Source organism: Mercenaria mercenaria, chromosome 6, assembly GCF_021730395.1.
Source record: "Mercenaria mercenaria strain notata chromosome 6, MADL_Memer_1, whole genome shotgun sequence".
Taxonomy (NCBI): domain Eukaryota; kingdom Metazoa; phylum Mollusca; class Bivalvia; order Venerida; family Veneridae; genus Mercenaria; species Mercenaria mercenaria.
Genome location: NC_069366.1, coordinates 39952924 through 39965832, shown reverse-complemented (window position 1 = coordinate 39965832; position 12909 = coordinate 39952924). Strand labels below are relative to the sequence as shown.

The following is a 12909-nucleotide window of genomic DNA, read 5'->3' as shown; positions in this document are numbered from 1 at the left end:
AAATAAAATATAGCTTATTTTCGCACATAAAAAGTTATTTTCGCAAGCGATTTTGACGCATGTTAATTAAAATCGCTAATAATTTCCTAATTGTTGGACTAAAATTGTTTAGTTTTTTTTTTTATAAGTGTCAAATGATCGTCTCTATATAATGATATAAACAAATTTTAATTAGATATATAATAAAAAATATATGGCTTATTTTCGTTAAAAAATCTTATTTTCGCGAAAATAACCTTATTTTCGCACTTTAGGCCTACCCGATCTAACGGTGTTAACATAGAAAAGTCCTCCAAAATTTCCGTCATGAAAGTTGAAAATGATGCAGCTAGGGAACCGATACCAAAGTCACATGAGATTGAATATAGTGAAACAAAATCGGATGAAGGTAGTCCAAAAAATAAAACGTTTCAGGACAGCGTGATAACTTTTTACCGTCGCTGTCCCGAGGGAAATAACTCCTCAAAACTAAATGTACTGATACTGATTATAAACTCAGACAGAAAATGAGGTTTTTTACTTGTAACTTTTTCATTTCTGCAAACTGTTGTCGATTGTTAGTATCAAAACAAAGGTTAACATCTGTTGAAAAATTGACATAATTTAATTTTTTATTTAGTAAGCAAATTCGCATGGAGTTGGGGCCCTACTGGTTTCAGAACAGTTTCCGATAAAAAATGAGGGTTTTCATTATATTTATTTTTAAATACAAATTGTTTACAAAAGTAATCTACAAATCTTTAAACCCTAGTCTTTACTCTTTGCAAGGATGTAAACAATACCGGCCTTATCTGCGCATGCGTCCAAAAACAGGGGCTCCGAAAGGGCAGTCTAATTAACGTTAATTGGTTTATCTACAGTACCAGTTTCCGATAAATGGTTTTTTAAGCAGCTTTAGAATTGTTTTGACTGAAAATCTTTTATAATTTTGATTTTAAATTATGTAATTAACCTTTACTACTTTTTCCCATAAATCGTACAGGGTATGGCTACCTTCCGTTCCGTTACGTACGGTACCGTACAGCACCTGTACAATCATATTATGCAACACTTCAGACAAGCACCTTTCACATCGTGTATTTGTCTAGCTTTGTAAACAGTAGTTTATTTGATTACTGTATACATTGTACCCCCCGGTATATGGGAGTTTTATATTGATTTTAAGTCCTTAAGCTGTGTTATATAGATTTTAAAAAAGTGATAAAAAAAGATAAAAGTTTAAGTCGAGGCAGGGATTCGAACCCACGTCCTCTTACACCTGAAGCGAGCGCTCTACTTTGTTACTAAATACCCATGTGATGCACTAACAGTATAATTTCCTTAATATTTTATCTAAATTATAAAGGGAGAGTAATTCTACAACGGAGTGCAAATCATAAGCTCAGGATTTACCTCCCTGGAATAGGACAAACATGGGTTTTGTCTTCCGCGCATGCGTGACATGTGGAATCCCTCAGATGTAAACAAAACAGAAAATTGACTGCTTAATAAAGAAGGTAGAATTTCTCTGTAAACACTTGCCATTGATGAACGAAATTTCACCTGATGTTTGCTTGTGAAACAGCCTTCCAAAACACATAGTACTCCCTTTATGAAGGGTAACATGAAAGGAGAAATTACGAGAATTCGGATACTGTTACTGTTCGGGTACTGTTCCGATACCAGTAAACAGGTTTAGGAAAGTGGAGTATTTACAGATTATCTGTAAATTTACAGATAATCTATAAATTTACAGATTGTGTGTATGAAAACTGATGAAATTACATTTATCCTCAAAACCCCAGCTTGGAATTAATTGGTTTATTTACAGCATGCATAAATTAAGGTCATTTGTGGGTTTCAGCCATTTTTGTTGACTTTGAGTTTTTGGCATTTTAAGAAAAATCAGAGTCAACAGAAATGACTGAAAGTTACAATTGACCTTTATTTATACATACCATAAGTAAATCAATTAATTTCAAGCTGCGATTTTGTGTCTAAATATAATTTTAGCAGTTTTCAAACACTTGATCTGTAAATTTACAGATTGAAAAATCTGTAAATTTATAGATTATCTGTAAATTTACAGATAATCTGTAAATACTCCACTTTCCTAGACCTGCTAAAAGGGGTATGTAAAATGGGGACTGAACGAATGTTTACTGATGATAAATCCGACCACTTTGTCATTTAAAACATTTTCTTCCTAGTATTTTATTGAAACTTTCCCAAAAATGCTGCAACAGTCATTCCGGATCAAGTAATGAAAAGGAACCCAATGTCAGACCTCCATGTGTTGACAGTGAGCATGCGCAAAAATCATACGCTTCCCCAGTAATTTTGGATAAATATTTCTTCAACTGATAAAAGTAAGTAATTTATTTATATACAGAGTATTTACCAATTTTGTTTTTGTTTACACCAGTTGGTGTTGTATGTGGTTGCTATTAGACGGCATGTTCATTTATATAAATAAGCCATTACAATCGACTAATTCGAAGGTGGTCGACTTTATCATCTGTCCGAGTTTATCATCAGTACCAGTATATAAATGAAATAATTTTGGAAAGGAAGTGGCTATTCTTACGGTCCAGTAGGAATAGCCTCGCAGGCTATTCTTACGGCTCTCCCGTAAGAATAGTGAAAAGCCTGAATGTGTCTATTCCTACTGCTCTCCCGTACGAATATCGCTGTCTCATATGTAAGGATCTGTGACGTCACCGACAATGTCTGCTATCTAAAAATAGCACAGGTCTCAATGTGCGGACAAACAGTCGGTGCTTTTCCTGTATATTAGCATCAGTAAATCACAAATTTTGCATTTATTTCCATACAGTACAGCCAGCGCAGCACCTTCAAAAACCCTTCGACCCTCGCGGGTAAAAAAATTTCGGGTGTTCAGTCGCGATGTCCGGACACCCGTCAGCCCTCGCGGTCATGAACACAGCGGTTTGCGGTGGACGGCCGCGAGGATTAGCAGTGTTCACGCGCGAGGGACCATCGCGGTCAGCGTTTTATTTTAACATTAAATTTTTAACAGTATATTGTAGCACTTAATTTTTCAAGTTATCATCTATACAGTAATGTATTTATTATAAATATACTATGTACATCATTTATTCAATATACTCGTCTACCTTTATCGGGCCTTTCTTTTGTAAAGGAACTGTTGTTATCTACGTCTGATATTTTTAATGTTTTGATTTTGGTTTATTGCCAGACAGACAGATACATTTATTTTCTATCAGGTTACACACATGAAAATTACATGGTATAACAACATGATAACAAATACATTGTATAATATATACAAACTGAGTGGTTTGAAAATTCAATATTATATATAAATATTAACATTAACTTTTTTCTGAAGATGTATAGTATATCTAGCATGAATAACAATTACATCAACTTAGATAATATTTAGGATTATATCTTTTTGAATAAATTATATCCAAATTGTAAGTAATGTGTGAAGGGATGTTTTACACACACATTGTATCAAATTGTGATACGTTGATTACATTCACAAGATTTTTTCATATAATTGCCTGAACACATGTCAAATTTTGACACGTTGTCGGTGTATTTTAAATAGAAAGAGCTCGCACATAATCGTAAGTGTTAATAACAAAATAAACAAAATAAAATAGCCGATGGAAGTTTGTTTTTTTATCTCTGAGTGAATATAATTTTGTTTTCTGTTTTCTCAACTGTTACAAAATCTAGAGACAGTCAGACCACCATATGCATGTAAGAAATAATTAATCCGCCGATCCGACGGTATCAAATAAGATATGCTATCTCAAAAGCGAATCTCAGAGTATACCACTTTAGAACTTCTAATGTTATGAACATGTTTTTATTTTTTCACTTATGTTAGCTTGAGGATTTAAGCAATTGTTTCAGTATTATTACATACTGATTTTTATTTATTTTGCATGTACAACCGTTGTCAAGAAACATATATACTTTTGTACTTTGTTATATTTATTTTCGTTCCAATCTAGTGTTCTTATATACTAACAATAGTATACCCAACAGTTATATTGTTTAGCACTTAACGGTTTATCTTTGTTATGAATTCGGCATAAAATTAAAAGATTATAATAGAGGTAAGTTGCTAGGTTTCTTTTTCTAATGAATTTTTTTGCATTAACGACTAAAAAGCTATTTTACAATTAAAAAACGTTCTGTTTTGTAACAAATTTTTATTGCCAGTAACAACGTTCTGTTTGGTTCCAAAACGTCTGCATGATAGTTTTTAAAAGTGCACAAGTTTTCCAAGTGAATAAACAGGAACAGTGTACATAGGTTCTCTTTGAATGTTTTTACAACTACAAATGTAAAGGTCCAGTGCTTAAGGTTCAATAATCATTTAATATATTTGTGTGAATACAAACTGCTAATATTTCCGTAATTTATTTTATTAAGGAATTAATATAAAATGCTATGTTGGGTGAAAAGTTTAGTGGTCTTCGGAAGTATTGAGCACACATTCTGAATGTTATTTTTTTGTCTATTTCAGGTGAAGACTATGCAAGAATAAGTGTCTTATTAGTTTTCCTGCAATATTTCTGCACAAGGAGTTTTTAACATTTTTCTTTTAATACACATTTAGCTAACGTGCTTGTTCCCGTCATTGTTCTGTCCTTACCATATTTGGCACATTTTTATTACGCAGTATAAGTACTACAAGTATGTGGGCCTCTGACGAACTGGAAGATGAGACACAAATGACGAACTGAGAAAAAAACGGAGACATCTGGACACAGAATTAATTTTATAACCATTGAAATTATGAGCTATATATGGCAAGGCCAGAACAAACAATGACAGGAACACGAAAAACGACAGGACAACAACTGGATGCACCACGACTAGTAACAGCGCTGACAGGACATAATTGCATCGAAAAAGCATTTATATAATGTCGAAGATACATTACGTCGGAGATATATAGCGTCAGAGACAAATAACTTTGGGTACATATAACATCAGAGATAAGTAACGTCAAAGATACACAACTATGATTTAGAAATATTGCCTAATGCAGCTTACATACATGTATACTACTAGCTTGTACCTGTCTGTGACTAAATATCCTTGGGAATTTTTGGTGCTTACCTGACATCCAAAAGACCTCATTCAGATTGATATTTCTGTTTCATCCAGTAGCAAAGGTCATTTATAATGATACAAATGTGAAGATATGAATTATCATCAATATATTAGTATCGTTAGTTTTTTTGTTTGTTTTGTTTTGTTTTTATATAATGGATATTTTACAGATGAATTCTTATAGTGTAACCACCCATGTTAAATTTTATTAAATGAAAGCTATTGTAATAGTTAATAAAGATACTAGGTAAGAGTAGATTTCTTGGAAGCACAGAACACAAAAAAACAGCCTCAGAGCCCACATTTGCAAAGTATAACCATAGCAAAAATAAAACCTTTGAAGTACACTGAACACTAACATGTAAACTAATAAAAGCTCGAGGGGTAATGAAATGTGCAGTATCCTTCACCAACCATCACCACCCCATCAAAACCTACCACATGATGGAACTTCACTTCACAGTACAGTATGTATAGACAGTGGATCGACTCGAGCATCCCGAAAGACCAGAGAAAAAATAAACACAACAGAGATGACTCCAGAAACCCGAAGGCCCAGAGAAAAACAAACAACACTGAGACCACATAAAGGGAGATTTTTTTCGGTCACCATATGGCATTTATGACTGTTTAAATAGTTAATAAATGAGCAAGAGGGTGTAAAATAACAGCTATCTAGACTCTGTCTATTTGTATTTGAACAAAAATTTCATATTCGTCTTCTTCTCAAACACCAAATTCGCCGCTTACGTTTATCTGTAATTAGAAAAAATGCAACTGTTTCTATTGTTTACAGAAAAAGTACATGTAAATATTACAACAATATGTGGAATTCCGAAAACGAAAGGTATGTACCTAAGTCTCATATATCATAAAAGTGTGTATTAAATATTCATCTAATAAGTAATGAAAATAATAAAGACTCGAGTAAAAAGTTTTGAAATACTATTAAATATGTTCATCTTATCAAAGATTGTTAACAAATAAATTGTCAACAAATAAGATAGTAATTATATTATTAAACATATTGCGAACAAATAACAATAATTATTTGATTGTAGCAATCATAGAACAGTGTAAAGAAACTTACCAATAATCATTGATAATTTCTAAACATCTGAAAACTGACAAACAATTAAGCGAAACAAATGTGCATATTAGGTACCGTAATAAATAAATAAAACAGAGTAAGAAACAGGTGTTAGTAAAACATAATATGTAAGGTATTTGTTAGAAGAGGTGCGAATAACATAAAATTAACTCAACAATCGATTTAGAAATGAACAATAAGATCAAAGATTTATACGCTTGCAGTGACCTAAAAATAGAAATAAAACTGTTGGAATAAAACAAAGAATATGCAACTCTATTTAGATTTTACAGAAAATATAAAACAATGTGATAATTACTATTACATATCATCACATCGCGACTGATTACGAGTATACGGACGAGGTATACATTCTAAATAATTAGTTAGTATATGTATAGACAATTTAAGCATTTATATTTACAAATTATGAGATGAATAATTCTTTCAAAAAGTATTGAATGAACACCAGGTTTCACCGTGGCCTACCACCACGGACCATCGCGGCTGTCCATCGCAACGCGTGGCGTTCGCTGCCTCCGGCAATGACCATTCCTGAACACCCGAAATATCCGATATGACACCCGTCGCGGCGGACAGTAAAAACGAACACGCGAATTGGAATCGCAGCAACGGGTGTTTAAATGAAGGTGCCGCGCTGGCTGTACTGTATGTATTTTCAAATTGATGCATATCAAACGAATGTGTTTCTCATAGCTTTCAATTTCTATAATATACTAGACCTAAAATACTGAACAGTTCTTTCAATGCAAAGAATTTTTTTTTAAAAATGTTGACAGCACAGTTTTTAATTTTTAGCTCATCTGATTTTTTGAAAAAAAATGATGAGTTATTGTCATCACTTGAGCGGTTGTCGGCGTCGGCGTTGCCTGGTTAAGTTTTATGTTTAGGTCAGCTTTTCTCCTAAACCATCAAAGCTATTGCTTTGAAACTTGGAACACTTGTTCACCATCATAAGCTGACCCTGTATAGCAAGAAACATAACTCCATCTTGCTTTTTGCAAGAATTATTGCCCCTTTTGGACTTAGAAAATCAGTTTTCTTGGTTAAGTTTTATGTTTAGGTCAGCTTTTATCCTAAACTATCAAAGCTATTGCTTTAAAACTTGCAACACTTGTTCACCATCATAAGCTGACCCTGTACAGCAAGCAACATAACTCCATCCTGCTTTTTGCAATAATTATTGCCCCTTTTGGACTTAGAAAATCATTTTCTTGGTTAAGTATTATGTTTAAGTCAACTTTTCTCATAAACTATCAAAGCTATTGCTTTAAAACTTGCAACAGTTTTTCACCATCATAAGTGGACACTGTACATCAAGAAACATAACTCTATCCTGCTTTTTGCAAAAATGATGGCCCTTTTTATACGCCCATTTGAAAAACGGGACGTATTATGGGAACGCCCCTGGCGGGCGGGCGGGCGGGCAGGCGGCGTCCACAGACCTTGTCCGGAGCATATCTTCTACATGCATGAAGGGATTTTGATGAAACTTGGCACAGTTGTTCACCATCATGAGACGGAGTGTCATGCGCAAGAACCAGGTCCCTAGGTCTAAGGTCAAGGTCACACTTGGAGGTCAAAGGTCAAATTCAAGAATGACTTTGTCCGGAGCATGTCTTCTTCATGCATAGAGGGATTTTGATGAAAGTTGGCACAGTTGTTCATCATCATGAGAAGGAGTGTCATGCGCAAGAACCAGGTCCCTAGGTCTAAGGTCAAGGTCACACTTAGAGGTCAAAGGATACAAGAATGAAAACTTTGTCCGGAGCATTTCTTCTTCATGCATAGAGGGATTTTGATATAACTTGGCACAAATGTTCACCACCACGAGACGTAGTGTCATGCGCAAGAACCAGGTCCCTAGGTCTAAGGTCAAGGTCACACTTAGAGGCCAAAGGTCAGATACAAGAATGACTTTGTCCGAAGCATTTCTTCTTCATGCATGGAGGGATTTTGATGTAACTTGACACAATTATACACCATCATGAGACGAAGTGTCATGCGCAGTTCCCTTCTTTAGAATTACTTCCCTTTGTTGTTACTATAAATAGCTTATATTGTAACTTTTTCATTACTAGTCGTAGGGAAAAATCGAGACCACTTTTCTGTAGTACAACATGCATGCCACATCCAATTTTGAGGTGTATTTTGACCAGTCTCTACCTGGTAAAGATTTTTGTGTGGACTTACAATTTTTTTTTTTTTTTTTTTTTTTTTTTTAAGATTAACTTCCCTTAGTTGTTACTATAAATAACTTATATTGTAACTTTTTTATAAATGACCATAGGGAAAAACCAAGACCACTTTTCTGTGGTACAACATAGATGTTACTTTCCAATTTTAGGTGTATTTTAAGGTATCTCTACCTGGTAAGTAGTTTTTTTGTGGACTTAGAAAAACAAAACACTTAGTTATTACTAAACAACCACAAAATTAAAATTCCATTTGCAAATACAGGTGCTAGAGTAAAGAAATTTGCTGTGACGGGCGTATATTGTGACATTCTTGCACTCTTGTTAGACTTAGAAAATCATGGGTAGGACAATATTTCTATTATACAAAAAAAATCAGATGAGCGTCAGCACCCGCAAGGTGGTGCTCTTGTTTAAATCCATGTCAGTAATAACGCATCGAATTGTCATCAGTATATGAAAGGATGATGTTGTTCTATTATTTTTTACACATTCCAGTTATGGTTATTTATCAATATAATTAATCTATTTGCTAGTATTTACCTCATTCGCAAGTATTTGAACATTTATCACTATTCTGCGTATTTTGCAAAATGTAAATAGATCTATATATATATGATATCACATGATCACATCCTAGTAATCCTATTGAAATTTCGAAATGTCATGGACAGTATGTATAACTGAAGGCAGCAATATTCCATAACTTAAAACACACTAACATTAAAACAATTAACATCTCTGTGAAATGCACCTGTAATGATATGTTACAAATGACACCTTAGTGTGACATGTAGATATTTGACTTCTAGCAATGATATTTAGATGTGATCTGCTAAAAGATGGTGCTAATTTAATGCAACACCATGTATAGTTCTACTTACCTTCTGTCATATATTTTTTCAATTAGGAAGTATTTAATGGACCACGCTTTCAAGTACCTTGTATTTAGGCTCAGCGCGGTGTTGTGTGAACCAAATGTATGAAAAGAAGTACATGTATTAATGATTGTGCTGATATATGCTTTGAAAATCATGGATCAAAATTATAATCTTGCATTTTTCGACTGCCGGTGTTTCGAATCTGAAAATATTGTATATTTGTGATAAAGACATTAAGTCAGTCTTTCTGGTGCTATACTTTATTGATGTAATTTGCAGAATATTGAGTAATTTGTATGCAATGTACTGTACTTTTTAAAAGATTTTTTTTATTTGAACACATCTTTTGAATGGCCCCGATCTAACAAAACGCTCAAATAGTATGTCTATATATTTCCTACGTTTAATTCAATATATATATGCTTATTGATTCCTTTATTTAGCAGGTTTTTCAAAGAATTTGTGCAGGCAAAGTGAAATTTTCCGTATTTTACTTTTTTATTTCTCTTTTGTATACATGCGTTATATATAAACAATGCTGCCTTGTCCGCAATTCGTGCGTTGCATTATGGTATATCTGCGGTGTGTTCTATTTATAGAATACGAGAGAACGCTATTATGAAAAGACCGCAGGTGGTTATTCCTATGGAAGTTTTGTGTAACACATCGTACTGAGTTCAACTGACTGATATAATTTTACCCAAGTTCTTTACTTTTCCGGTACAGTATCGTAAGTGTAAAATACTAATTTAACTGAAATTTGTCGTCTAAATAAACCTGAAAACGATTGTTGGTTGTACAGATGTAGATGTAAATAAATACGTTATTAAGTATAAATACATGCACATTTTTCACAACAGTACAAATCTCTTACCACTCTAAACATGTTTATTGCCCTTTAATTTAGTTTTAACTTTTATACTTGACGTTTGTCACACACCAGCTTGACATGTTTGCATCAATTCAGACCTGATATTTTATTTGTAACACAATGACCAAATGTGATTACATATCATTTCCGAAATAGGTTGAAAATATATCAGTTGAATGACTTCATACAATGTATTGTAATACAGAACTGCTGTAGGAATAACAACCTGTGGGTTTTTCTACAGGAGAGCTGTAAGAATAGCCTGCGAGGCTATTCCTACGGGACCGTAAGAATAGCCACTTCCTTTTGGAAAATACACACAAATCTGACCTGTACATTTCCTGTAGTTTTTCGATAGCGCTTTCATCCTGAGTAGGTGGCCTCAAAACTTTAAATGTAAGGAAAGGCCCATGACCGGAAACATTACAATGTGGGTCTATGGAAATTGGACCAGTACGCGGACACATTTCACCCTATTTTACTAATCTGTGAAAAACCTGCCACAGTTTAGATTATCTGGTCTTGTTGACAGTTCAGGTGGGCCCTATTAAAAATTTTACGGGAAGTTGCACATGTAAACAACGTACTGCGCATGCGTCGCTTTGCTTCGCATGCGCTACTGTCATGGGCAAAAATCATTCGCACATTTTTACCAGTACGCGGACAGCCGATAAAACCCCAAAAAGGTGAGTCAAATTAAACAATTTTTTTCTAAATAAGTCTTTGGCGATTTATTTCCAGAATTAAACAGGAAACAAGTTCAAAAAATTGTAACATTTATCAAGTTTAGTTTGTTTAAGTAGTATACCATAAAAGCATAAAAGTTTGTTTTCGGTGGAGATATAATTTTTTTCGTCTGCTTAATACAGTTTTATCCGGTTAATCAGGATGTATTATTAAACATGTACATTACCGGAAGAATGTATTATATACATAGCGAATGTTATTGACGTTATTATTGTCATACAAGATAATGTAAAACACGTAGACCTCGCAGAACATGTAAGTGTCCGCATACTGGTAGTGTCCGCGTACTGGTCTGGGCTGTCTATACATTTGTGTGACTAAATAATCTGCGCACTCCCCCGTTGTGTTAAAGCCAGTTATTGGTCTCTACGACGTAACCATACAGATACAGACAGACAGATAGATACAGAAGTGTCTATATGCCTAGCCTGCGTTCTAGCCATCCAGTAATTGATTTCTTAATGAATAAGTATTGATTTTATATAGTTTTAACTGTTATTTACTTAAGGAGGTAGGTTACCTTAATATTTGTATGTGCACATGCCCAACTGGAAGCTAATTTGACGTTCTACGATGACGTTTACGACAAACTAAATGTGTTTGTATATCCATTCTTCTGAAAAAAAATCATGAACCTGTCTCCAATCTGATGCTTAATGGTTTAATAATGCATAAATGATGAATAAATTGCCGCAGAAATGCTTCAAAACATTGTTGCCTTAAATGACGCTCTTGACATCATAACGTTACGTGTCAGTGACTGCGCAAAATTAATAACTTTTATTTTTAAAGTACATAATTCTGTGAATTTTCTTTGTACTATTTTTAAACAGACATTACTTGCTGAAAAATTTTTTATGAGTCTTTCGCTCTGAATAATTATCAATATTTTGCTTCTTTTATGTAATTATATTGAAATATTATGTGGAGTGTAAGAAAATGGATGATGCTAACTGATGTTATTGGGAATAAAGTTGTGTGAAAGGTTACTTATTATGGCCGTTTTCAAATTAGAATTGGGCAGTTTGATTTGTAATACCTATTTTTCAGTTTCCGTTGATAATTTAATACTTATATACTAAAACTAAGCTCAAAATTGTTCAGATCCCAGTAGAAAATTGTGGTTTCTTTAATTAAATTGATGTTACCATGGAAACGAAGCCTGTGACCTATATATCTAAATGTAAATTTCAAAAGCGTTGACACTGGCCTTTTTAAGGAACACAGCTTCGGCTTTTTATTTGCATTCCAACAATATCCATGAGAACAAGAGCTCGTCGAACACGAAATGCCCCCCTTGATGCATTCAGTAATAGCAAAATGAACAGAAATTATAAGCTCACTGTAAACAAAAGTTCTACCATTCTGGTTTAATCTGACCTTGACCTTTAACTTGTTAACCTAACAAGAGATTACAGAGTGATCTTGGCGCCATCCACTGAGCCATTTTTGAATGTTCCAACTTTCAAGACAGGGCTTTTTCAGGGGTTTTTGGGAAAAAGGCCCCTGGTCAAATTGGGAATTTCTAACGCGGTAAATTGTCAAAATTGGGAAAATGTATCGACAAAAATCAAATGATTTCTTAACATACAATTATCAAATTTTACTGGAAGACATTCAAATGAATTACAAATATAAAGTGTCCCCTTGAGAAATTTTGAGAATTTATTCTTTTTAGGACTGTTTTCCAATATTGCCAAAAACAAAAAAAAACAAAATACAGTAACTCTTCATTTGTTATCTTTAAAGCTTTTATTATGCCCCCCTTCGAAGAAGGAGAGGTATATTGTTTTGCAGATGTCGGTCGGTCTGTCGGAATGTAGACCAATCCGTTTCCGGATGATAACTCAAGAACGCTTGGGCCTAGGATCATGAAAGTTGATAGGGAGGTTGGTCATCACCAGCAGATGACCCCTATTGATTTTGAGGTCTGTATGTCAAAGGTCAAGGTCACAGTGACCCTGAATCGTAAAACAGTTTCCGGATGAATACTCAAGAACACTT

At 33.9% G+C, this 12909-nt stretch overlaps 1 protein-coding gene across 1 annotated transcript in view; it reads left to right on the top strand.

Annotated features, from left to right (window-relative positions):
- The first annotated feature begins 264 nt into the window (after positions 1–264).
- The window catches only part of LOC123549119 (TBC1 domain family member 20-like), a 121293-nt gene continuing 108648 nt past the window's right edge, over positions 265–12909 (top strand). Inside the window, exon 1 of the mRNA XM_053545662.1 lies at positions 265–388. Coding sequence (XP_053401637.1) covers positions 307–388 — 82 coding nt within the window. The 5' untranslated portion in view covers positions 265–306. The remainder of the gene's footprint in view (positions 389–12909) is intronic.